General features: G+C 38.1%; 1 protein-coding gene across 1 annotated transcript in view; it reads right to left on the bottom strand.

Moving 5' to 3' along the window:
* Positions 1–27,124, bottom strand: part of LOC104375504 (multidrug resistance-associated protein 1) — a 39,301-nt gene that overhangs the window by 8,581 nt on the left and 3,596 nt on the right. Inside the window, exons 3-19 of the mRNA XM_086612771.1 lie at positions 24,258–24,415; positions 23,040–23,217; positions 20,072–20,326; positions 18,534–18,599; positions 17,788–17,925; positions 12,929–13,075; positions 11,612–11,694; positions 11,428–11,499; positions 9,760–9,886; positions 8,062–8,238; positions 7,363–7,530; positions 6,167–6,353; positions 4,465–4,534; positions 3,437–3,497; positions 2,011–2,230; positions 1,343–1,497; positions 91–246 (exon numbers count right to left, since the gene is read on the bottom strand). Coding sequence (XP_086468897.1) covers positions 91–246; positions 1,343–1,497; positions 2,011–2,230; positions 3,437–3,497; positions 4,465–4,534; positions 6,167–6,353; positions 7,363–7,530; positions 8,062–8,238; positions 9,760–9,886; positions 11,428–11,499; positions 11,612–11,694; positions 12,929–13,075; positions 17,788–17,925; positions 18,534–18,599; positions 20,072–20,326; positions 23,040–23,217; positions 24,258–24,415 — 2,418 coding nt within the window. The remainder of the gene's footprint in view (positions 1–90; positions 247–1,342; positions 1,498–2,010; positions 2,231–3,436; positions 3,498–4,464; positions 4,535–6,166; positions 6,354–7,362; positions 7,531–8,061; positions 8,239–9,759; positions 9,887–11,427; positions 11,500–11,611; positions 11,695–12,928; positions 13,076–17,787; positions 17,926–18,533; positions 18,600–20,071; positions 20,327–23,039; positions 23,218–24,257; positions 24,416–27,124) is intronic.

Raw genomic sequence — 27,124 nt, 5'->3', positions numbered from 1 at the left:
TGAGTAATAATTTCAGCCTATATCCTTGATTGTTTTGGACATTTCATCCACATACATCTAGAAATCCTTATAAAAACTTAATGAACTTACCTGGATAGTAAAATAAAAGTATCCCAGGGGAATGACTACCACTATGAACAGTGGTGAGGCAGATGTGATAACTAGAATGGTTCCAATAACATCTAGTGTACAATTTACCCAAGTTCGTAAGTAGTAATGGAAACGTACGTCCACTATAAACAAGTCCTGTAACAATGCACAGAAGAATCAAGATTTTGTGAGTAAATTTCATTAAAAACTTCGAGAAAGCATACTCTAAAAATATAATCAAACTAATATATCTTCAATAAAAATTAGTAGAATCTTCTCGATCATATCTTAATAAAATCTATTCATGTATCATTATTATTTGTCTAAAAGTGAAACAGACATAATCGCTTTTAGACTACTCATGGTATGTCAGAGAACAGGCTCAGAGTCTGTGAAGTCAAAAAGAGACAGCTTTTGCTATTTTGCTACTAAATACTATTTAGCTTATGTAAAGCATATTAGACTGAAAAGGAGGCCAGGAATTCAAATCCTAACTCTTGCATACTCCTGTTAATAGTTCTAGAAGTGTACTGAAATATTACTAATCTCTTACTGTACACAGTAAAGCTTTTTCAAACCCAGTTGATAATATATTGCTACTGAAGACAAGGGGCTTGAGTGGAACCCAAATCAACCGGTCTTTTAGTGTATTACACAACTACTCTTGGCTCTATTCTAGAGAATACAGTCAATAGTCACTGTGTCTGAAGTAATCAACAACGCATTGATTGCAACAATCTAGTTATGACAAGAGTGGGAAGTATTAAAGTCATAGTAAATAACACTTGTTTGTATAGTGGAGGTTCAAATTAAACCCAAAACACTACAAAAATAGAAACTAACAATCGCTTTAAGTCTATATACTTCTGAGAATGTGAATTTAATGTACTAATTGGTTTTGACAATAACATTTGATTCTCATACGCAATATACTATTGAAGAAAAATACATTTTAAAAAAAAAACAGATCAGGTTTAGGTCTGGTAAACTTGTTGCACTGCAGGAATGGTCTTTGACATGATCTTGGACAGGGTCTACACAACTACTAATAACACGTTTCGATGATTTTGTAAGAAAACAGCTTGAGAGAGTCTTTAAGTTTTTATGCACTGAAACAGCTTTCTATTGCTAGATACTGCATTCACTTACTTTGATATCTTTAATTTTTCAACAATACTAAATGGACTTCAATCTGCAGACACTCAAGCTTCATTTTTGTAAAACGGAAAATACGCATGAGTTTTCCTTTTACCTTTGTGAATCTGTTGATGATCTGACCAACTGGATTAGTTTCAAAATGTTGAAGAGGAAGGTGCAATACATTGTCTAACAGCTGATGGTGCAATGCTCGAGAAGCAGACAGGGATCCCCTGGTGAGTACATAAGCACCGCAGCAAACGAGAAGACCTTGTGAATGGATAAATTAAAAGATAGTGTGAATGGCTGAGGAGGGAAAGGAGATGGAGCTTGTTTCTGTCACTGTTTTCTACCACAGTGAGCTATCCAACAGTTGCACTTCATATCTTAGTTTTACAAATGTACATATTTGTATTTTGTTGATACATCTTACTACTTCATAGTGTAAGTAGTCTCTCATGAGAGACTAATAAGAGACTTATTAAGTCTCTCATGCTAGCGAGCCACTAAACATCAACACTTATTTCCTTCCTCACTGAGACGTCAATGTAACTTCATTAGGTTATACTTGGATATTCCAAGAATTCACAGAAGTATCATAAAATTAAATAGCATTTTCTTCTACATGTTTGTGTATCTCTTCTCTCCTGAGGTTAAACTATTACACTGTGTTGCATACAATTCTGTTTATGAAACAAACAGCATTATTTCTTTACTAATACACATTCGGGCAGATCAGACTTGGCAAATAGTGAGAAAACAGTCATAAATGCTCATCCTTGCCTTGTATGAATCCCAGAAGCCCATAGATACAAAGTTTATAGTTCTGTGATTGTTTCCATTCTTTGAAATCACTAACTTTTGCTGTTTCTGCAGTCCAGGTGCTAAGCCATAGGTTTTGTCCGATGGCTAGTGCATTTTGTCCTAAGTAAGCAGCTATGGTTAGCCACATCCATCGCCAGTCAAAAGCTTGAAGATATTTCAAAACAACTGACATTTTCATCTAAATATATATAAAAAAGAGAATATATAAAAAAAACAGAGTTACACTTAAAAACATTATTGTTGTTGAAGGCAAATACACATTATGTGATGTGAATCAGATACATTAAATTTAGAATAAATCTAAAGAATTTCTTAATTAAATCTGATAACTTGGGTACACAAAATCATACTGTAAAAAGGTTTCCTCTCCACTGCACTCTGCTCTTTAGTGATACATATCATAGGCAATATTGCTTGTGACACTTTCCAATGTCAGACTTAAAAAATCCTATATATGTAGATTATGCAAAACAAACAAAACCAAAACAAAACACCAACTAACTAAACAAACAAGACTGCAATTGCTGCTGGGCAGTTTGTATCAAGCAATCTTACTCTATTCATCAATGGAATTAGAAACTTCAGAACTGCCACTCTGGGCTACTGGAGCCAAGGAAATTTGTGTCAACAGGAGAAAGTTCTCATCCTTGGTGTACATGACGACTAACGGGGCCAAACTCAGCTAGGCCACTTGAAAGGTAGAACTGGTAGGAGCAGAACAATGACAGATTCTTTTATTTCATTACAGGTTCTGGAGTGAAACGAGCTCTAGATGGCATACACTCTTCTGTCTCTTCTCCAAATTCCTGTTTTCCAAGCGCCTATTTCTACCCTCGTGCTAGAAACTCATACTTTCTTCCTGTTTCCAGCCCCTCGTTCTTATTTTAATTCAGCTGTAGCTTCCCAGGAAGTTTTGACCTTCTCCACACTCTGTTTCCCTTATTCTTTTCCCTCTCCCTAGCAACTGGCAGATTTTTTAAATGTATACTGCAGGAAGTGCACTTCTAACATAAAACGATACTGCAGCAGTGTTACCATGCAAAATTTCTAGTCTCTGCTCCAGCACACAGGTATTTAAACTTCCTAAAGGTAAGACAGACAGAATGTTTTTCTAACAGAGGTAAAAGCTTCTTTAAACAACTTCTTCCTGAAACACGCGAAACAGAGTGGACTCAGATGTAATATGAAAATACAGCCAGTAGCAGATAGTCAAAATGGAAAATCTCAGACTACATACTTAAAATTGGTAAAAACCTGTAAGATTTATTTCAAATTCAGTAATGAAATGTCAGGCAGTCTTAACAAGAAACAGAAAACTGCAACTGCAAAATAATACATTTTTATAAAAACAAATGTGAAAGCTTTTTCTATTAGTGATACTTACACCACCAGTGGCAACTTTTTCTTTACTGTTAGTGAGTGTTTTCCATTGATCAAAAGAAGAACTGCAAACAAGAAACACTCTCAAATCTTCTCGTGAATCATCATACAAAGAATACATCAATTTATTCCTAAGCAAAACTGGATACTATAAAATCTGGTACATTTTTCCTATAGAGACACGAACCGTCCCCAGCTGTTCTATTTTTGTTGTCGAAGTAATGTCATGCACAGAAGACAACACTAGGTATGGCCTTTTCATTTCCCGTAGAATTATGTGTAGATAAAACAGCTTGCCCTGCATAGGTGTCAGCTAAAGAAGTAAGACTACCCTTTTCTGAGGCATGTAAGTGTGGTGCAACTTGGGTCTCAGCCCTTGTCTGGGCCCAGGATTAGGACTCGCTACTCAACACATCCAATTCTACTACTTACAGACCAGGGTGGTTCAAAGTTTAAGTGTCCTGCATTGTCTTAACTTGCTAGGTTGAGTATCTTCTACTTCATCTTTGTACTGTCTTCTAGCATCGCAAACATATCTCTACAGTGCTTCACAAATTGGTTTAGGAGGTCATTCAACTATTTGAAAGCCCAGAAGTTTTCTTAACAGTGGAAAAAGACAAATCGATGTTACAAGGAAAAAACACATAGCATAAACAATTTGTTAATACACCAAGAAATCAAACTGCTGTCAGGGAATTGTGGGTGCATCCGCATCAGCACCTTCAGTTGGTCTTCTGAAAGTTCCTTTCATTCCTTCTTAATGTACTTCAGTTCACACGGTGAACCATGAACTGAACTGGAACTGGACCATGAACTGGACCTCTTGAACTCACGCAGGACATTAACTGATTTCTTTTGTATAAAGTGAAACTAGAGGAGCTCCAGATACACACTCTCCAGCCAACTGCTAACGGGCATTCAGGTTTAACCCATGTTTACACAGCAAAGGACAGCGGCAAGCCTTCAGCGCTTAGAGTTGTTCTAGCATTGCATTAGTTAAGCAATGGCTAATTGTTTAAAAAGAAGACTTACTCTTTATGTTTCAGTAGTTCTCCTGATTGCCGACTCCTTCCCGGTTGGTGCTCCTCTTTTGAAGAATTCACTGTAACAGAAAAAAAATAGAAAAATCTTTTCAATATTATACTGTGAGTAGACAGGTACAGTACAAGAAGCTAGCAACACAAAAACAGGGACAAAATGATGAATTCAGAGACTTTAAATTATAAACTCCTTAACTCAACCTAGTCTTGAGACAGCTGCTACACAAGACAGACACATTTATGAACAAATGCCAGAACTGTGACAGCAGGTCAATCTTCTCCATGAGCCTAGAGTCTCTTTGGAATTCCATCCTTGCTTAGTGAAAGTATTAGTATCCCTGCAAATGTTACCATTAGTGTTTAATCTCAAAGTATTCTTGGATCATGACTGGAAAACCGAGCTCACTGTTCTTTGTGCGTTAATGAAAGGGGTCAACAATTTTTTCAGGAATGGATTTTTTCTTCTTTTTCATATTCGATGTTATTTTTGTCAACAGAGCTATCAAGACAAAGCTATGTTTTCTACATCCATGCATCCTACTGAATGTACCTCTGCTGTATAATTTTGTATCACAACACATTGCATGCTGTTTCTTCTCCTCATTATTTAGGTTCCCCTTCCCTCTCTTTATTACTCTTCAGGAATAATACATGTTTCCTTACACAACTACCTCACACTTTTATCCCAACATGGCTAACTCAAGACTGCCCACTGTGGCCTTTTGCAAATTTGCTGTTCCACTCCTCCCCATCAAACCCCAGCAAATATTTGAGAGTGCTGGCTCCAGTATAGGGTCTGAATTAATAAACCACCAGATTGTGCATTGTACTTACTCCAGGCTCAATTTAGAGTTGCTAAACTAACTGGAAATCAGCATTATAAACACCTGTAGTCACTGATCTGATATAGGACTCCTCTGTGTCATGTGGAGAGATTCCTTCTCTCAAAATTAAATAACCACTATTAATCTCCTCCTGAAGTACATGATGAAAACAGGTCAAACAGACTGCATCGTCAATGTACCTATTTCTTTCCCACAACTCTATAAAGAGCACACACTGAACAACTCAGGTACAGGAATAAGTTGAGTCCCAATCCTTGTGAATGATTTGTAAGTATGCTTTTTTAAGGTACTATGCAGTATTTAATTGTTTATGCTGTCTACTTGTTGGCTGGAAGTATTTCGTAAGAGTACTAGAAGTTTCATTTATTTTTTCTACTACAAATGGACCACATTCTCCTACTCTTTCTGCTGTGCTCCATGATTACAGCAGTCTAAGGTGATGGAAACAGGAAGCATCCACTATAAACCAGGACATAATCGTTGACATTGCAAGATTAATTTGAAACATCTATAAATTATTTATTGGGTGATAAATCCTTAGCAGAATCAGGTAACTTTATCAGGTAATTAATACAGTATGTAAAAGTCAAAACCAGCTGCATAAGGCAGCTTTATCGTACTAATACTTTATCGTATTAGTTGAAAGAGTAAACCATTTGATCTCAAGGCATTAAAGCCTGAATTTTTTTCAGTTTATAACCTATGATTCTATACCAAAACATAGACAAGAATGCTCTACATTTTCCAGCAATTATTTTATTTATTTCCAGGAAGGGGAGGAGGAATATTTTGAGACGCTTGAATGAAAATAAAAAATACTAAGCAAACACAGTATAAAAATCTTCTCACCTTCCATTGGGGTTGTCTCTTCACTTGTATGCTCTGCACTGAAGGCTTGAATAAGCTCAGCAAAATTAGCTCTCTTTGAAATGAGCTCTTGGTAGGTCCCTATTTGACTTATTCTGCCCTCTTCCATCACTATTAGAAGATCAGCGTGAGGCAGGAGTGTTAGGTTATGGGTCACCAATATACGAGTCTGAAACACAATGTTTTCCATTTTACCATATAAATACAAAGGATATATTAAAAGTAGACATTATATTATGAGAGTTGGAATGATATAATGGAGTTTTTCTAGGGTTTTGCTAATTTATTTGTCAATTTTATTAATATTATTGCTAATTATTGGTACTTTACTACATTACTCTCTTAGTTGCTGATTGTAACGTCAAACTTTATGCTTATAGCTACTTGCTATTACTTGTACTTACCTGTTTCTTAATGTGTATCTTCTGCTCAGGAACAGTTTAGATTAGGTTGTAAAGAGAAAAGGTAGATACTACAGTTTTTACTACACTACATGTAGTTTGATAGTCTCGATATTAAAATCTGATTACAAGTCTACCATTACTAGAGTTCTTGCTTCTGCCAGATACTTATAACCCATGAAGAAGGTAAATTAAGAAAAGGGAAAAAGGAGAGAGGGAAACTGAAAGATACTTACTTCATAGTAAGTAACATATTTGTAACAGTAAGTATTTCATAGTAAAGTATGTGTTTTACAGGCATCAGCCAGTATTAATTCATAACACTGAAGAGAGATTTTTTTTTTACAAGCTATCATCTTACCTTCCCACATGAACAGTTTTTAAGTAGAAGAATCTATTCCTTCTGATTCCACTTTCCCCTAGGAATTTCTTTCTTCAACAATAAGCCTTTCTTGCTATAACTTTTACTGGCTATAACCCATTTACTGCAGTGAGTCAACAAGAGTCACCACAAAGGGCTCCACCTTGCCTTTTATATGCAGTTCACAGTACTCCTCAAAAATTGCCAGTAAAGAAGAAGTGAGAAAATATTATATGAATCTTTCAGATTCCCAGGTGAGGCCAGCTCCCAATTTTCTTCCTCTTTATTGAGAACAATTTTCATCAGCACACTAGGTAAAAGACAAGCTTTTGTAGAATGACTGGGATTTTTACTGTGCCTGTTGTATTGTACAAAGCAGTTCATCCCCAAATTGAAAGGAAGCCATCTTACTTTACCTTGGTTTTCAGGAGACCTGAAGGCCCAATCAGCTTCTCAAAAAGATGTTTCCCAACATGTACATCTACAGCAGACAGGGGGTCATCCAGAAGATATAAGTCAGCATTGCTGTACACAGCTCTAGCAAGACTCACTCTCTGCTTCTGCCCTCCACTTATATTGACGCCCTAAGAAAAGAAAGCCAAAATAATTCACATTTAAATACAAAATACTAAAGAAGACCGGTGTATCAGACTTAGTCTTGACATTATGTTTTATCAGGTAATCAAAGTAAATTTTATACTAGATAACGAAAACACAAAGGTAACATTTGGATATTGAAGTAATTGGAGCAAAGGGTGGGCTCTGTTGATTAAATTCCCATTCCAAAATGGGCAAATGGAGAGTACTTCGTAAAATTAAAAAATAACTATTATTTACAGTTATACAGGCATTTTAACAGTATAGAGGAAATCCTTGGAAAAAATGACAAGAGCTGACTCAAACTTCTGTATAGACAAGAGCCAAGTTAAACATTAATAAGAGTTCAGAGCTTAAACAGAAGTTAAGTTCAAAGTAAGTAAGCTAAGGAAGGAGATGGGCTAGATATACTTGACTGAGCACTGATTAGTCATCAGTGTAAATTATTGAATAGATAATATATATAAAACATAAAGGCCTTAACTTATTGCATCATTTCTGACACCTCAGATTCTCACCCTTTCTCCAATCTCTGTTTGGTCTCCATTCGGTAACTGTTCCAAATCAGGCAGTAAAGCACAAGACTCTAAAACAAGTTCGTAGTATGGTCTATTTAGATTTGCACCAAAAAGAATATTTTCCTGTAAACTGCCATTTTGAATCCAAGCCTGCTGAGAAACATATGCCACTGAACCCTAAAAAGAATTGGAAATCATTTATTCACTTGGGCTTTCTGAACATAAAAAATAGCATTTAAAAATACATTTTAAATTCTAGCTTTATGTCAAAGTAACCAGTAATTACTTCCAAAACTTAAACATTATTAAACTGTTAAAATTTTGACTAAGGTAATAAAAACAACCTGTTGAATATTCCTGTATAATAGCTTGCCTACAAGTATTATAAGAGCACATACTTTGAATAAAACTGACAGAGCTGGGACATATATTAAGAAAAGTCTTTCAGGGAAAGATTTCAAGGGCAAACAGTCATCCATCCTAAGATTTATATGCAGTAAAATGGGTCTGTATTAGGTATATATCAAAATACAGTTTGATAGTTTGTATTTTTGCATAGCATGCTGTGGAATGGGTCAGCCATTAGAAATGAAGGGTACACAATAGGAATGATCACTGGAAATGCCCTGGGTCTTTTCTTACATTAAGCTACGTGCCCTGTGAAAATCTATTAATTTTACAACAAATTGACAGTATAGATACACTTGTTGGGTGTATGTTTTCCTTATTAGATTCTACACAGCTGATCTATTTCCCATTAATTTCTATCGCAGATTTGGAACACCTCAACTTCATATTCTTCCCCCATTCCCCAACAGTGACAGGATGTCATCCCCCAACTGTACCAGATTTCCACAGGAGTGGATTCTTTTTCGACACTCATTTTCAAGGCTGAGGCACTTTTTTAATGTTGTCACATCCACTTGCAACCAGATTAACTGATATTGTGCTTATCCATTGATATTTATTGGCTCAAGCACAGTAGTCTGTCATCAGATGTTAACTTCCTCCATATTTTTAACCTATAAAAAAATTCTCTATTCTGTGATGGGGACTTTTATCGCTCTATGTAACTACAAGACAAGTTAAGCTACAGGGTTTCATATCACTAGAAGAGCCAGCACCTTAATTCCATCTCTGTCTGAAGTTCAACTTTTCCCTCTATTTCCATCTCCTGTACCTTCTCTACACATAAGCCATTGCAAGAAAGATGATCATCTTCTACAACGGCCTATAACTGCTCCAAGTGGGTCATGTTTGTACAGCTGTTCAAAACCAGCAACCTTTAGATGTTGAGGCTCAATACACGACTTAAACATTCATTATTTTTGCACTGATCTAGTTGAGAGGCGTCCCTGCCCATGACAGGGAGGTTGGATTAGATGATCTCTAAGGTCCCTTCCAGCCTATGCCATTCTATGATTCTATGATTCTATGAATTATATAGATTATAAAAAAATGAAAATAGCTTTGCAATTAATTAGGTTGAAAACAAAGAAAAATTGTTACGCTGTTAATAAAGTGTCCCTGTATTACTTTTCTTTGAAGATTTAAGAAGCTGTAGATACCCTTGCCAGTATTTCTACAACCATAAATAGCTGAGGAGGAAAAACTGCCCTGCACTTTCAAAAGCAGTTCTGCTTAATTTAAGTACTGAGGAGTGGCGCAGCGCAGGGGGACATAGACAGACAATCTTACTCTTCTCTGAATAGTTCCTTCAAGTTTCTCCATTTCTCCAAGAATAGCAGAAAGAAAAGATGACTTTCCAGATCCAACCTGTCCCACAACAGCAACTAAAGAGCCTTCAGGAATGCTGACACTCAAGCTGGAAATATTGGGGAAGACAAATTAGTTATCCTCTTTTTAAATACTCCATCATGTATGGGTTGTGGCCACTGTAAGAAAGAAATACTCTATTTCACCCTCAGAACAATGAGACTCTAGTACTTCAGTTTGCACATCTTTTGACTATGTACCATTCAGAAACTTGCAAGAAAGACTTCAACTATAAACTTGTTTGTCTGCAATGTAAGAGGTTGTGCTTACATCTGGTCACAATAAAATCAAATGGGACACAGTCTAACCAATAAGTGGTCTCACTGTATTCTTCTCAGGCCTGTGGTTCACGTTCTGTTTTACTCTGACAATCAACTGCTAGACTTCTCTTGCAGCATCTACTGTAGCCAGTGTGTGATCCCTCCTAAGAAAAAAAATAGCTGTTTGGGTAAATAAAAACTGCCCTTCATCATCTGCATATTTTGCTGTCAAAATAAGTACAATATATACTCATAAACTTTAGCATACAAGGAGAGCCACTTGCTACATCCATACTCTATGCTATCTGGATCTAAGTGCGTTCTGATTTGAAGGCCCTATGCTAAGGTAAGCATAGTCCCTTCAGACTGGAGCTTGGAGCACAAATGAGGTAGAGAAAGACTGTACCCAGAGACTATACTAGACTTTAATGAAGTCTGTGTACGACACTGAAGGCAGCTCATACCTGGATACTATATTGCAGGCTATGGTAGCTGAGACGTGGACGCTCAATGCCATGTTATGGAAAGTGATCCCCTCAGCCCTGAGAGGATCACAGTGTGGTGAGAAGGTTAGTCTGGGTTGGTTGTAAACTCTTCAGCTGCCTTAGTAAAATTAAACAGCTGTAGAGATTACCAAATAGGTCCTCCATTCCACTCCAGAGCTTGGCTACTCCATTTCCTTACTGACCCTCCAATGTGTTCATTGTGTAGGAGTTTAAGCATAGCTGAATTTACACCTAAGAAATACATTGCAAAGAAATGATAAAAAAAAGAGGGGTGTTTTCAGGCAAGACAGTCCACTGTGAGAAAAGCAAACTTTTTGTTTGTTTGTTCTTTCCAAGGGAAGCCACAGCCCAATTTTAAGATTGGTATTCAATGCAAGGCTGCATAAACTGCCTTAGCTTACTTGTAGGCAATATAAAACGCTGCACCGACAAAAGAGCATCTTGCCAGTTAATGCTCCCAAAAATGCAACTCAGGAAAAACTGATATTGCAGTTAAATCTCCCTTGTCCTAACTGAGGGGAGAGGTGGTAGCAAAGGAGGAATGACGGGGGAATGATGAGCACTGGCTTCTCATTGCACTCATACAGTGCTATGTTGGGGAACATGCACTTTTATGTGGTTCCTCTTGGAACATCAGGTAGATCAGGTCAGATTTGACTTTCCAGAGCACACTGATCACATGGGATACTCGGGAAACAATAACTTCTGTTCTTTTTTCATATGTAACATCAGGAACTAGTCTGAACACATCAAAGCTGAACAAAATCTCTATAGATGTTCCATTCTGCCAAAGAGCTCACAAAAACGAGTAAGAAATACCTTACTTTTTTAAGACTGGCAGGCCATTTTTTTCCCAGCGGAAAGAAGCACCAATAAACCCAACAGCATGATCTGTTGCAGTAAAGAAAAAAGAGCAAAGAGTTGCTAATCCATACCCTCAGATGAGTTTCCTAATGATCATCCATATAAACTCATGACCAATTAAAAATTGATAACTACTGCTTACTTCCACTGTAGTTTGTATTGACATCTTCAGGGTTAAGATCCTGAGCACACAGAAAATCCTCCAAACGACTCAGAGAAACTTTGGTCTGCAAGATGAACATATATATATATAATATTTATAACATGCCTGTGCTTCCTAAATTTTAAAATAATATTTTAAAAGTTCTAGATAATATGGAAAGACATATTCCTTGTCTTATTTGATGATAGACAAAAAAGGTGTTTAGGTATTTAAAAATGATTTTCCTCAAAATACTAAACAACCTAAAGTCATGAATAAGTGTATTTTTTTCCTGAAGATCTACTGCTTGGTACTTACAAAGTAACAGAGCATGCTTGATATGTCCAATGTTAGAAGATACAGTTAATCCTTGAATGTCTGGTTCCTCTGACTCAACCAGTTTGTTTCCATAAACATGTGAGGAAAACGCTTTAGCTTTTTTTTTTTTTTTTTTAAAGAAATAGTGCACAGTACCTCTCTCTTCATAAAATGAAGAAAGACAACATTTTACTGTGAATGCATCATGAGACGTCCATCTCTGTGCAGTGACAAAGTGAGATGAACTTAATGCTTGTGCTACTTTTTAAGCTATTAGAAGTAAATCCTAGGAAAAGACAAGGTCTGATCTTATAGTATGCTAACCACAAATTGAATCAAATCATGACGAGTATCTGCTCACAATGGTCCCCTTCCTCACCAAAAGCTGAGTTGTGTACAAGCTTATGAGTAGCTTGTATAATATACTCTATATAGTAGTCTTAAAAGCTAGACATTTCCAACTCATATGGTAACCCTACTACTGCACCATTAGCACTGAAGGTTGCTGATAACAGTATCCACAGCAGCTTCACTCCTTTTTTTCTCTACTTCCTTCAATGGTGACTTGAGAAAAACAACATTGTAGAGTCCACAATGGGTGTCCCCTACCTGGTATCAAGGGCTCCAAAATAAAACAATGGCTGAGTGATTTAAACACGTGCAGCCCAAATTGTTCATACTTTATCTTTGGTGGACTATGAAGAACAGAAGTTGAGAAACTAGGAGCAGCAGTTGAGTCTAGTCCACTGAAGGAAGAAAAGTGAGAAACAGGAAGCTCAGTCACAATTAGGTGTGCTACACAATTTTCATTCTACTTAGAAGACTGAGAGACATCCTTTAAATGGCCTTCATGCTTCTCATTCCATAAAAACACTGTGCAGTTTCATCTCAGTAAAATGTAACTTAAAATAATCAAATTACTTAATCACTCCTAGAAATAGATGAAACATGACTGAGTATAAACATCAGCTTTTTATAGCACTTATTCATAATATATTTACCTGGGCTACAGCAGAGATCACGGACGGTAAATCAAACAAAGGCAGTCGCAAAATGTTAAATAAAGAAATAGATGTAAAAACTTTAGTTGCTGTTAAAACATTCTCTTTGTCCAGACGGAAGAAGACTCCAAATGTCGCCAATGAGACCTTTTAAATAAAAAAAATGAAAAAGATATATTCAGAACCAAAATAACGTTCTAACTAAAATTCATACACAGATACTACTTTTTTTTTTTTGCATTTGAAAGGTGCAGGATCCCACTTCTGCTCATATATAAACAGGGACTCTGTAACTGCTGCACAGGGAAATTATCACATAGCTGCAATACTGAGTGCAGGAATACTATAATTTTAGTGAGCAAAAAGCATGGCTACTTTGTTTAACCCAACCAGATACATATGAAACTACAAGAAATAACTTCCCTGTTTCAGGAATCGATTTCTTCATTTTGAAAACACTCAAACATGATGTTTCAGGAAATTCACTTTTTATTTTCTTTCTTCTTGCTATTGGTATGATATTGGACATAAAGCAGAATTAGTTACTGCAGGTATTTTTATTTTGACTACATGGAATTTTTTTCAAAAATCCAGTCAGTAGTCATCAGAGAATAAGCTGGCTCTTACACAAAATATACTCAAGCCTTCAGAATTACCCAGAAAAGCCTAAATTTAACAACTTGCCCTATGGAGTCTCTTTCGCCTTTTGTTGAGCATAGGAGTCCTAAACTAAACTAGTCGTAAAGTAGAACAACTCCTAAGAAAGTCCTAAATAATGTTGATTATTTCACTGCATTTAATTAAAACTGAATTTTTCTCACTCACTGCTTCAAATATTTCAGTTGTTATCAAGGTTATAGACTGAAGGATGGCCTTAATCCTCCTTTTCACTATTCCTAAGGAATATTCTTGTTCACCTCTTATATATTGTGAATTAAGCACTAGAAGATGACAGTTTGTGTAACTGAAGTTAATGGTGGTCATTTACCCCTAACGAAGGTTCCAGTTTGATCCATAGTATCTTTTAGGTTGGAAAAGACCTTTAAGATCACCAAGTCCAACCGCAAACCCAACACTGCCCAGTCCACCACTAAACCGTGTCCCTAAGCACCACATCTACGCAACTTTTAAATACCTCCACGGATGGTGACTCAACCACTTCCCTCAGCAGCCTGTTCCAATGCTTGATAGCCCTTTCAGAGAAGAAATTTTTCCTAATATCCATTCTAAATCTCCCCTGGTGCACCTTGAGGCCACTTCATCTTGTCCTATCACTTGTTACTTGGGAGAAGAAACTGACACCCACCTCGCTACACACTCCTTTCAGGTAGTTGTAGAGAGCAACAAGGTCTCCCCTCAGCCTCCCTTTCTCCAGGCTAAACAACCCCAGTTCCCTCAGCTGCTCCTCATAGGACTTGTGCTCTAGACCCTTCACCAGCTTTGTAGCCCTTCTTTGGACACATTTCAGCACCTCAATGTCTTCCTTGCAGTGAGAGGCCCAATACTGAACACAGTATTCAAGATGCAGCCACACCAGTGCTGAGCACAGCGGGACAATCACTTCCCTAGTCCTGCTGGCCACACTTGGATGCTATCGGCCTTCTTGGCCACCTGGGCACTCTGCTGGCTCATATTCACCCTGTTCTTAATCAACACCCCCAGGTCCTTTTCTGCCAGGCAGCTTTCCACCTACTCTTCCCCAAGCCTCTAGCATTGTACGTGGTTATTGTGACTCAAGTGCAGGACTCAGCACTCAGCCTTGTTGAACCTGACACGGTTGGCCTCGACCCATTCATCCAGTCTGTCCAGATCTCTCTGTAGAACCTTCCTTCTCTCAAGCAGATCAACACTGCCACACAACTTGGTGTCATCCGCAAACTTACTGAGGGTGTTACTCGATCCCTTTGTTCAGATCATTGATAAAGATACTGAACAGAACTGGTGCCAGCACTGAGCTCTGGGGAACACCACTTGTGACCGGCCACCAACTGGATTTAACTCCATTCACCACAACTCTTCAGGCCCTGACCAGCCAGCCAGTTTTTCACCCAGTGAAGCGTACACCCGCCCAAGCCATGAGCAGTCAGTTTCTCCAGGAGAATGATGTGGGAAATAGTGTCAAAGGCTTTACTAAAGTCTAGGAACACAACATCCATGGCCTTTCCCTCATCCAGTAAGTGGGTCACCTTGTCATAAGAAGATCAAGTTAGTCAAGCAGGACCTGCCTTTCATAAACCCTGCTGACTGGGCCTGATCACCTGGTTGTCCTGTTATGTGACATGTGATGGCACTCAAGATGATCTGCTCCATAATTTTCCCTGGCACTGAGGTCAGACTGACAGGCCTCTAGTTCCCCAGATTCTCCTTCTGGCCCTTCTTGTAGACAAGTGTCATATTTGCTAACTTCCAGCCAACTGTGACCTCCCTCATCAGTTAGGACTGCTGATAAATGGAAAGTGGCTTGGTGAGCACTCCCGCCAGCTCCCTCAGTACTCTTCGGTGGATGTCATCCAGTGCCCATAGACTTGTGTGTGTCTAAGTGGGGCAGCAGGTCACTAACCATTTCCCCTTGGATTATGGGGGCTTCATTCTGCTCCCTGTCCCCATCTTCCAGCTCAGGGGGCTGAGCACCCCAAGAACAACTGGTCTTACTATTAAAGACTGAGGCAAAGAAGGCATTAAGTACGTCAGCCTTTGCCACTATGTTTCCCCCCACATTCAATAAAAGATGGAGATTCTCCTTAGCCCTCTTTTCGTTGCTAATGTATTTATAGTAACACTTTTTATTGTCTTTTCTGGCAGTAGCCAGACTGAGTTCCAGTTGGGCTTTAGCTCTTGTAATTTCCTCCCTGCATAACCTCACAACATCCCTGTAGTCCTCCTGAGTTTCCTGTCCCTTCTTCCGAAGTTCATAAACTCTCTTTTTTTTCCTAAGTTCCAGCCAAAGCTCTCTGTTCAGCCAGGTTGGTCTTCTTCCCTGCTGGCTCGTCTTTTGGCACATGGGGATGGCCTGCTCCTGTGCCTTTAAGATTTCCTTCTAGAAGAATGTCCAGCCTTTCTGGACTCCTTTGTCCTTCAGGACTGCCTCACAAGGGACTCTGTCATACAGGCTAATAAACAGGCCAAAGTCTGCCCTCTGCAAGTCCAAGGTAGCAGTTCTGCTGACCCTCCTCCTTACTTCTCCAAGAACCAAAGCATTCATTTCATCATCACTATGCCCAAGACGGCCTCTGTCACATCACCCACAGGTCCTTCTCTGTTCACAAACAACAGATCCAGTGGGGCACCTTCTCTACTTGGCTCACTTATCAGCTATGTCAGGAAGTTATCTTCCACACGCTCCAGGAACCTCCTAGACTATTGCCTTTTGCTATACTGTATTTCCAGCAGACACCTGGTAGGTTGAAGTCCCCTACAAGAACAAGGGCTAGTGATCATGAGACTTCTCATGATCTGCTTATAGAGTATTTTGTCTGCCTCTTAATCTGGGCTGGGTGGTCTATAACAGACTCCCACGATGATATCATCTGCCTTGTTGGCCTTTCTCCTGATTCTTACTCATAAACACCCAACCCTTCCACATCACCATCATTAAACTCTAGATAGTCAAAACACTTCCTAACACACAGGGCTACCCCACCACCTCTCCTTCCTTGCCTAGCCCTTCTGAAGAGTTTATAGCCATTCCTTACAGCACTCCAGTTGTGAGTCATCTCACCATATTTCCATGATTGCAACTATTCATAGTTTTCCAGCTGCACAATAGCTTCCAACTCCTCCTGTTTGTTGCCCATGCTGTGTGCATTGGTGTAGATGCACTTCAGCTGAGCTATTGATCCCGCCACCTTTTTCGGGGGAGAAGACTTAATTCCTAAGTGCCCATTCTCAGGAACTTCCATGGTTTCTAACACATCAATAACCTTCGCGTCTGCTGCCGCATGGACCTCCATCCCCTGCCTCCACTGAGACGGCAGACCAAAGGACTTCAATAGCACAACATCCCTCAAACATTGGTGTGCCACCCCCAGGCTTATCTCTAGAGTGAGCCTGGTTTTCTGCCTTTCCCCCTTCAAATCTAGTTTAAAACTCTTTCAGTGGGCCCTGCTAACTCCTGCACAAAGATCTCTTTCCCTGTTTGAGACAGGTGTGCCCCACCTGTCACCAGCTAGCCTGCTGTTGCGTAGACAGACCCATGATCAAAAAACTCAAAATTCTGCCAGCAACACCAGGCTCAGGGCCAGGTATTGATCTACTGGCTCTTCCTGTTTCTCCCCTCATCATTCCCTGCAACTGGAAGGATAGAGCTTATACACTTGTGCACTACTTGTGCTCCTGATCCCTTAGCCAGTCATCCCAAGGCTCTGAAGTCTCCATTTACGTTCCAATGGAGTTTAACAGAGACATTTAAAGATACAAAGATCTGAATGCATTTCTGATAGAATTTTTTGTGTTTTTTCTTTTTCATATATTTAGAGGTTTAGTGTTTGAGAAGTGATAGCTAAAAATTACAGATCGAAAATGTATTCCCTTCAAACTTAAAACAGGAGGAGTATAAAGAAGGTAGTCGATTTCTGTGCAATAGAACAGTATGATTAAAACAGTGAAACGATATTCAGGAGGTTTGGATTTGGTTGACAACTTTCTAACAGAGGTCTTTAAAAGCTTGGTCAATTACTTCTCTTTCTTGTTCTTCTCCAGTCATATACGTACTACTAGAACCTGAGAATTCAAATATATTGTGTTTATAAATTCAATGTTTTGAAATACTGTGAGGCAACATTTGTGAGCCATTCAGCTACTAAAGCAATAGGGAACATGAGAAACAGTCCTGTATGAATTAATATTTCCATAAAACAAACCATAAAAGGAATACACGTCAATGTCAGCATGGAGTAAGTCGTCAGATACCCAGATGACTTCAAAACATCCACTTCACGTTCTCTAATGCTCATGACCTTCCTTTGATATGCAGGTTCCCATGCATAAAGTTTGAGGATCTAGACAATCAAATAAACATATTTTAATAAAACAAAAAAGCAGTGCCTATGCTTCAGAAAACAAGCTTAAGCTCCAAATGTCATTTTCAAATATTCAGGAATGTCAAACTCAAAAAAATCGAATGTTTTACAAATGAAAGCAAGACCTGAGATAACTCTGAAGTAGGTTGTTCTTATGGAAGATATACTCTAGACATTCTCAGTTCTTCAGATTTCAACTTGTACCTTATGTATCATAAATCATCAGCTGGTTTATTTTAAAACAGGATAAATAACAAAAATGAGACAACCTTTCAAAATGCTTTTCTTCTATGCTAAAATTTCATTCTGCTAAAGATTTTCAGACATCTATTAACATATTTTACATTCTTATTAAAAATGTGATAATAAAGTTAATGCATCATGGATAGTAAGTTTTTCAAATCAAATTAAACCAGTAAATATTTTCCAAAAACACTATAAGCCCATTATGTTAAAACGTTTTCTCTTTAAACTTCTATTATTATCAGCTGAAATATTACACATAAAATTTTATTTTTTTAAATAACTTCCTTTCTATCTTTACAACCTAACAAAAAACCCAAAATCCTTATTAGTTGTGGCATTACCTTTATTCCATGTAACATTTCACTTAGCAGCTTGACTCGTTGATCTGAATACCTCATTTGGCTTTTCTGGTTAAAACATAGCAATGTTTTCATTTTTCAATGAGCAAAAAAATTTTGAAAGTAAAATATGCAGTGTACTGTAGGCAATAAATACCTTTTATGCTATTTTTACCTCGCTGAAAAACACACTAGCACTGCAGTTATACCATCTTCAGATATATATGTAGTAAAAAAAAATTCATTAGAAAGGCTAAAGGATTAAACACATTAAAATAACACTTTTCTCCTAAAATATCTTAAAGAGTGCATTTCAATTTTTGTCTTTTTTATTTAAATTAAAATCTTAACAGGCTTCCCAGGATGTTCAGGAATGATAATATGGTTTTAATCTTTAAAATCGCTAAGCAGGTAAACATCGACTCAATAACAATATAGTATAACACTATACAGACACATACATGAATATATAAGTAATTCTATATGGATATAAAACACTGTACACATATATATGGATATATACAGGAGTGAGGAGGAAAGTTTCCTCTGCTACTAATTAATACATTGTTATTGAAAGAATCAATCAAAGAAACACAGAAATTCTTCTCACTCCTACGTTATACTCAGGCTCTTCTGTATCTCACATTTCTAAAATACTAATTAACAGCTTGTTTAATGTTTTGAGTCTTATTCAAATATACTAACAAGTTTCAAACTTTTGGACAGAATTATTTTAGTGTCCTTTATATTTCTTTTCTCTCTTTCATATCACAGTAGGGATCTAATCACATATGTAGCTACTGCACCTCACCTGCAAAAGAGGTTAGAGGGTTTTGGTATTTTTTTTTTTCAATGTCTCTAAACTGTCATAGCCTTACAAAAGAATCAATGGACACCCAGACTTCTCACTGCATCTTGCACCATCAAAGGCAGAATAAGACAGAGACAAATAATTGCCTTGATAGCAATACAAAACTTAAGGTTGTAGCATTATTTTTTTTCAGTGGAGCTCACAGAAATTGTCATAGTAACAGGCAATACAGTGCCAAGAGAACTGTAGCATCAGAGAACCAGAAAAGAAGTCAGAACACATGCAGTACCTCTATGGGAATTCTCATGATCTCAGGACAATGTGCTAAATTTGAGGGAGCAGCTTGGCCTGAATAATAAAAGTGGAAAAGGGCCATAATCTTACAAAATCCCTTATTTAATGGAATTAACTCATGTGATATGCAAAATCATAGCTGTTTCCTAAACTGGGTCATACAGTAATTTTTACTAATAGAAAAGTATTGTTTCAATATAATGAAAATTTAGGTATCCAACCTAAACACTAGTTTAGCTCTCAAACATAAGGCATTCTTACTGCAGTTAAGTTTCCTCCCTCAATGAAAGACAGCTGTGGCTTGGCATTGTTTATTTGTTTTGGGTTTAATTTAGATGTACCAATAGTATTCTTATACATGCATAATTTAACCCCCCTTCATTCCTGTATTATGACAACTTAACTTCTCCTTACTATGCTTATTTAAATATCTCACCTTCAGTCTTTTTACTTTGGCTGCAATGAGCGCATTTATAGGTATAACCAAAAGAAGCACTGCAACACCTGCTACGACCGAGGGCCCAAGTTCTTTCCAGAGAAAGAAGACAGCCATGATGATCTGAAAAGGTGCTGACCACAACAGGTTGATGTTTACAGTTAGCTCCATGAGTTGCTGAGCGTCTGCTGACATCAGGTTAACAATTTCCCCAGTTGTATAGTTTCGTCGTGAGGAATTTGCTAAAGTTAAGGCCTGCAACCAGAAAATAGCGATTTCACAAAAATCAACAACTTTGATGGGTTTAGCTGCCCAGGAGAAGCTAAAAGGACAATAATTAGAGCAAAGCTGAACTCAGTGAATGTTGTGGTTTAGGCCCAGTCGGCAACTAAGCACCACGTGGCCACTCGCTCACTTTCCCCACCTCAGTGGGATGAGGAGGAGAAAATGGAACAAAAGGCTCACGAGTCACAACAAGGACAGGGAGGGATCACTAATTATGGTCACAGGCAAAACAGACTCGACTTAGGTAAAAAATTAAATTGATTTCTCCCCATCAGATCACAGTAGGATAATGAGAAACAAAACCAAATCTTAAAAACACCTTCCCCCACCTTCCCTTCTTCCCAGGCTTAACTTTACTCCTGACTTCTCTACCTCCTCCCCTGCAGCAGCGCAGGGGGACAGGGAATGCGAGTTGTGGTCAGTTCATCACACGTTGTCTCTGCCGCTCCTTCCTCCTCAAGGGGAAGACTCCTCACACTCTTCCGTTGCTCCACCGTAGGATCCCTTCCTACAGAAAAGAGTTCTCCAGAAACTTCTCCAATGCGAGTCCCTCCCATGGGCTGCAGATCTTCACTAACTGCTCCAGCGCGGGTCCCTCCCATAAGGTGTACTCCTCCAGGAACAGACTGCTCCAGCACGGGCTGCCCATGGAGTCACAGCCTTCATTGGGTGCAGCCACCTGCTACGGCGTGGGGTCCTCCATGGGCTGCAAGTGAATCTCTGCTCCACTGTTAACTTCCACGGGCTGCAAGGGGACAGCCTGCCTCACCATGGTCTTCACCAGAGGCTTCAGGGGAACCTCAGCTCAGGCGCAACTCCTCCCTCCTTCTTCACTGACCTTGATGTCTGCAGAGCTGTTTCTCTCACATCCCCATTCTCTCTCCTCACCACTGTGCCGCACCCAACCGGCCTGATGAACCTCGGTGGCCTGAGCCACAGAAAGCTGCCCATGCGGGAGGCCGGGGGTAAGGCCCTTGCTTCCCCCCTCTCTCTGCTGCAGTTCTCCATCAGGTGGTTGGGGATTTTTTTACTTCTTAAATGTGTTATCACAGAGGCGTTACTACTGTTGCTGACCAGCTCAGCCTTGGCCAGAAGCACATCCAACTTGGTGCTGGGGAAACATCTAGCAGCTTCTCACAGGACCTAGCCCTTACCCCTTCCCCACTACCAAAACCCCACTGCACAAACCCAATACAGTGAAACAGACTTGCAACTCTTTATAGTTAATAAACAGGACAACATGACACAAAGAGGGCTCAGAACGCCTCAGCTTTGGCCTAGCTTAGACCCTGCCAGTGGAGGAACCAGCAATGGCAGGCTTCACAGCAAGCACATGTATAACCTTCACGTGGCAGGCAGGTACCACAAGTCCCAGGTGTCTCAGGACGGACAGCCAGACAGACACACACACTCATTCTCTCCCTCTCTGTCAGTGTCTCACATTTTTCCACCGTGTCACCTGCAACTCCTGCCACATAACACGACAGTGCTGCAGCAACTCACCCCACCATCCATCCCACATGCAAAGCACAACCTGACCCAGCATTCACTAATCAACTCTACTCAGGGAGAGGAAGAGGCTCTCTCTCTGCCTTGTAGCTGTGGAAACCTGCCAGCAGACATGCCCACTCTGACTGGAGCCTCTATTCCCCTGTTCATGATCTGACGTACCAACACACCTCGATATGCACCTTGAGAGAATGAATTCCTTTATTAACTGATTTGCAACATACAAGCAAAATTTTGTGTACTGGTTCAGAAAACACCTGAGAAGTCTATGCCAAAAGATCTGTTTGACTCTCTTGAGAAAATAGACTGTATTTTAAATTAACAAAGACAGTAATTTATTTCAGATTTGGATTATTTTTTGTCTTCCTTAATTTGTGCTCAATAGTCAAATAACTGAAGTAAAAATACCAATGTTCCATGTTCATAACAAAGTGAACTAAAGGTGCAGCACTGAGAAAACAGCTTCATCTTATATGCTATATATTAACAGTATAGCAAACATTTATTTGTTTGGCAGGTCAGACTTTTACAGCTACTTTCACATTATTAGCACCTGCATCTTTTGTAGCTAATAATGCTGCCACCTCAGCATATCTTATTAAAGGTGGGATAAGTTATAGATAAGATTGCCACAGCAGTTAGCCATCTTTTAAAAAAACTCTGAAAAACAATGAACCTACTGGGTATTCAACTCAACAGAAAATCAATTTCACTAAAACCAGAGGGGAAATTTCAGCCTCCAAAGGAGACAACGTGGCAAACTTCAGCTTATGGTATTCACTTCTACTATATTGTAAAAACAGTGATCATGTATACCTTTTGCTTCTTCCCAGACATCCAACCTAAAAAGCTTCCCCAGTTCATCCAGTAAATTTGGGAAATTAATCCATAATCAAAATAGGAAGAGTTCAGTTTCCACATATATCTCCTACATTATGTCTGTACAGGTGACTGACAAAAGTATGCAATTTCAGGATTAGAGCTTTACAGTAGAACCACTGCTGAAATTCGAAATTATTATGAATAAATAATCATTGAAATATAAAGTCAGCTTGTTAGCCTGTCACCAGTGTATAACACCCTGGGTTTTGATCATGCTGGTAAGCATATTATCTTTTAACACTGCTCATCTTAGCTTTTGTTTTGAAAGAAAAGTAGAAGAATACATGATTACCTTTTTGTATATCACACCAACAACTGCAGTCTTGATTTTGACTGCAGTAAGCATGTTGTTACGCTGGTATAACTGATGGAGAAGAGTTTGTGAGAGAACTACAAAAAACAGGGCAACAGCATAGCCGTATCCATTCCCATATGAACTAGGATGATTTTCACTGACCATTATCATTGCTCTGAAAACGAAGAAAAGTAAATTTTAAATTCCGTGCATTAAGTCAGCAACCAACAATAAAAAGTTCAATGAACTGACATACTGGAAACTTTTTTAATTAAGTCCATTTTGGACTGAGATATGGTGGAAGGTCAAAAGAAATACAATGGTAAAAAAAGGCAGCTCTGATCTGTGTTTTCCAATTTATTAGCTTAGAAACGATTCTCAAATACTATCCTAGACATGAATGTGCTATTACTGACTTCACTGACAATGGAGTATAAATAAACGAATGGCATAAAAGAAAATAAGAAAAAAATTATTAGATATTTGTACTTAGAAAGGCTGCAACTACCAACCATGAGAGTGAGAGAGAAAAGAAATCTAGAGGAAAATTCTAATTTTTGTGTTAGTAAAAAGTTATCTTAAGTAACTAGCAATTGTGGCATCTTCAAACAGATTTTTATGGTTAACAATTTTGTTCAGGATTACGCTCATTCAGGGTATAGTTTGGAGGTTAACAATAATTCTGTTCATTAACTCTTTTCTTTATAAACAGACGAGTATTTGATAAATTCTTAACATCTTAAGGACAATTTCCAAAAAATATTCCCATCAATCTCATGGCACCAACAACATTGTAACAATACAATCATTGCAGATTTCCATTCAATGCTGAATCTGTAGATATTATTATATATTTAACTGTGGCTGTTGTTTTTAAATAGAGATGGAAAAATATTGACAAAAACGCAGGGAAGATATATACCTTGGTATTCCATTTTTCCTAACATTTGATTTTATACTTAAGTACATTAAATACTTAAATACAGCACTGTGGAATTCTGCTTTACTGGCTTTGCCTCAGTTCTTCAGCTAAGAAACTCCTGATCTCTTTGAGCTTTCCCTCATTAGATCATTTACAGATAATCACTGGGGGAAAAAAAAAACAAACTTTACACATCTAAGCTGTTGCTTAGTTTGGTTTTAATATTGGTAACCTTTTAGCTTTATTATTACTGTTACTCTCTGAACATAAATTGAAACACATTAAAAACTTACTTCATTATTTGTGGACTCATGAAAGCCAGAATGTCAGCTGTAACTTTCAGAAATGCAACTTCAATCAATGAAAATTTAAATGTTTGCCATAATGGCAAAATCAAAGATGGTTTCTGGAAATTTATATTCTTAAATAGCACTCTTTTGATGTAAGAAGCCTGCAAGATTACCAAAATATGTACAGAATTAAGAGAAAAAAAATTACTTTTTAACTTCATCCACATTTACAAATATAAAATACATAATACTAGAGTGCCCATCTAAAGCCATCACTGTACTTACAATCTGAAAAAGTGCATTTCCTATGGTTAGAAGAAAAGCTTTAAGGTAAGAAATGAAATCTAGTTTTATTTAGCCTGGCTAGTAAGTCTTTCAGGAAAAATATCATTTCTAGGCTTGCCCCAATCATCCACAAATTTCATTAGAAAATAACTTAACCCTCAAATTATTATCACAGGTCAAAAAACCTGCATTAGAAAAACAGAGGTAAGCTTCAACATAAATGCATTATCATTTATAGCAGGCTTGCAGCAACTTTATATTTAAGGTTGAATAACCCTTCTATTTTTTCAGAATATTTTCAGTTTTCAAGTAACTATTTTTTTTTCAGTTTGAATTTAGCTCGAACAATCGCAAATATTCTTACAAGGGCTCAGAAAAAAAAGAGTTAGACTTTCTGAATTATCACAGTGATGAAGGACAGGGTATTTTTTATAGATTACTTGAATAATATAAACAGTATCTGAATTAAAAATTATCCTTACTGAAAAATACTTCTGAATGCTTTGGTAGAAAGGGTTTTGGTGTGTATACCATCAGTGGAAGAAAGCGCAAATCTACAAATAGATAAGAAAAATACCGAAGAGACGCAGTAAGGCCAGACTCTGGAGGAGCCCTGTTCTCACAAAGTAATTAAAAAACCAAAAGCTACACTCTTACTGGACTTACAGGCTAGGTCCTCTCTCCTGTGAACTTCCTAACATTACAGAGCTCCTTGTGCACTTCAACTACAACAACAAAATAATAACTGTGACAAACTGTCAAGGATTTACATGAAAATCACACAGGATAACTCAAGAAAAAAAAAACCCAAAATATCTGTAACACCCAATATTGTTAAAATTAAAGAAAACTGAAGCCTGTATTGTGTGTTCTATAAGCCAGAGTGTTTACTGATAAGCAATCTGATAACAGACTTCACTACCTACTGGAAATACAGATGCAAAGATAAGACACGGGGAAACAGACAAGTTCAGAGATAAATTAGTTGGACACTTGACAAAGATGGTAATTAATCACCCAAGTAAAAGTCACAGTAGATTCTGTATCAATCACAGTAGATTCCATATCACTTGAAGTATTAAAATGTAACTAGATATCTTTCTAAGAGGTAAGTTTGAACTTAAGCAATTTAGAAAAATCCTATAGCCACACTGGAGATCACTGATCACAACACTTTGTCATCTACAAAATGTAAGCTGTTCAATAAACAATAAGATTTTAGAAATCTTCTCCAGCTTCTCAGACTCCTTCAATTTAGAAAAGGACATTACTCATTGTCAGAATTACAGTTACCGTTAATCCTGTGGTAGACTTCTGAATTTCTTTCCTCCATTGCTTTTCAAAGTTAGGGCACACACTGTACGGTGAATCACTTCCATTCAGTTCAAACAGGTCATCCCTTTCCAACGGCTTCTTATGGCCTATGGTTATTAGTCTGAGAGAAAGCAATGAATTTAGACAGCATGAAATATCACAGACAAAACAAGCAGAACTACTAACTCAAAAAGCTAATGATACCATTTAATATAAATAAATAAACTCTATAATCAAAATAATATGTGTCATCCTAGAACAGTTACAGATTAAATACTGGAACGCACTTACAGTCACCTTAAACACACTGAAATTCACCTGAAGTAAGAAGAGCTCAAGCAGATTGTCGCATCTGAACAGCAAATTCTGAGGAACTTTTGTACCTCAGAATCTGTCTACATTTCTGATCCTGTGTTTCTTTATAGGAAAACATATTATTTCATAAACAAATGTGCGTAGCACCATTACCCACTTACTATCGTCATCTGGAATGAAATACCTGTTCTGTCATAGGACTGCATTATCATAGAATCATAGAATTATTTAGGTTGGAAAAGATTTTAAGATCATCTAGTCCAACTGTTAACCTAACACTGCCAAGTCCACTACTAAACAATGACTCTGCGCCATGTCTACACATCTTCTAAACACCTCCAGGGATGGCGACTCACTGTGTTCCGACCCATCTTTAACCAAGGTAACAACATTAAACTACTGGGTTTTCAGAACAAGTACAATGGAAGTTTCCTTACAGCAGATCTTCAGCTGTTAAAATTTTAACAAAGTTCCTTTTACCAACTTAAGTGTCAACAAAAACTAAAACTGGTCTTAAAAATGGCAAAACAGGGCTGACAAATTCACTGAATGTAAAGGAATTCTGGAAGAATAATTGATGATCTGGTATTCTATGATTCTATGATTTGGAATTCTTGACAAGCCTGTCAGATTTTTGACAACTCAAAGCAAACTGTGCCATACCATTTCTGAGGTGGGGAAAACGCAAAAGGATTAATGTTGACAATGTTCTCTAACTTACAGGAAGTCCCAAACATCTAGGAATCAACGAGAGCCACATGCAGAGACACTGGAGTCTGTGTCCTGTCAGTGGCAGCTCTAATGCTTTCAAGCTGGTGGGGATTTCCCTCTCTGCGGGCTACGACACAAGCACAGCATCTATCTTCTTCCCCAGTGAGCACTTCCAGTGTGGCATTCCTGTGCCAGTCAGTGCTGGCACTGGGCTTGTGGTGAACGTGTGTGCCACTGTGGTTATC

Source organism: Tauraco erythrolophus, chromosome 1 (assembly GCF_009769465.1).
Source record: "Tauraco erythrolophus isolate bTauEry1 chromosome 1, bTauEry1.pri, whole genome shotgun sequence".
NCBI lineage: Eukaryota > Metazoa > Chordata > Aves > Musophagiformes > Musophagidae > Tauraco > Tauraco erythrolophus.
This window is presented reverse-complemented; position numbering and strand designations above follow the sequence as displayed.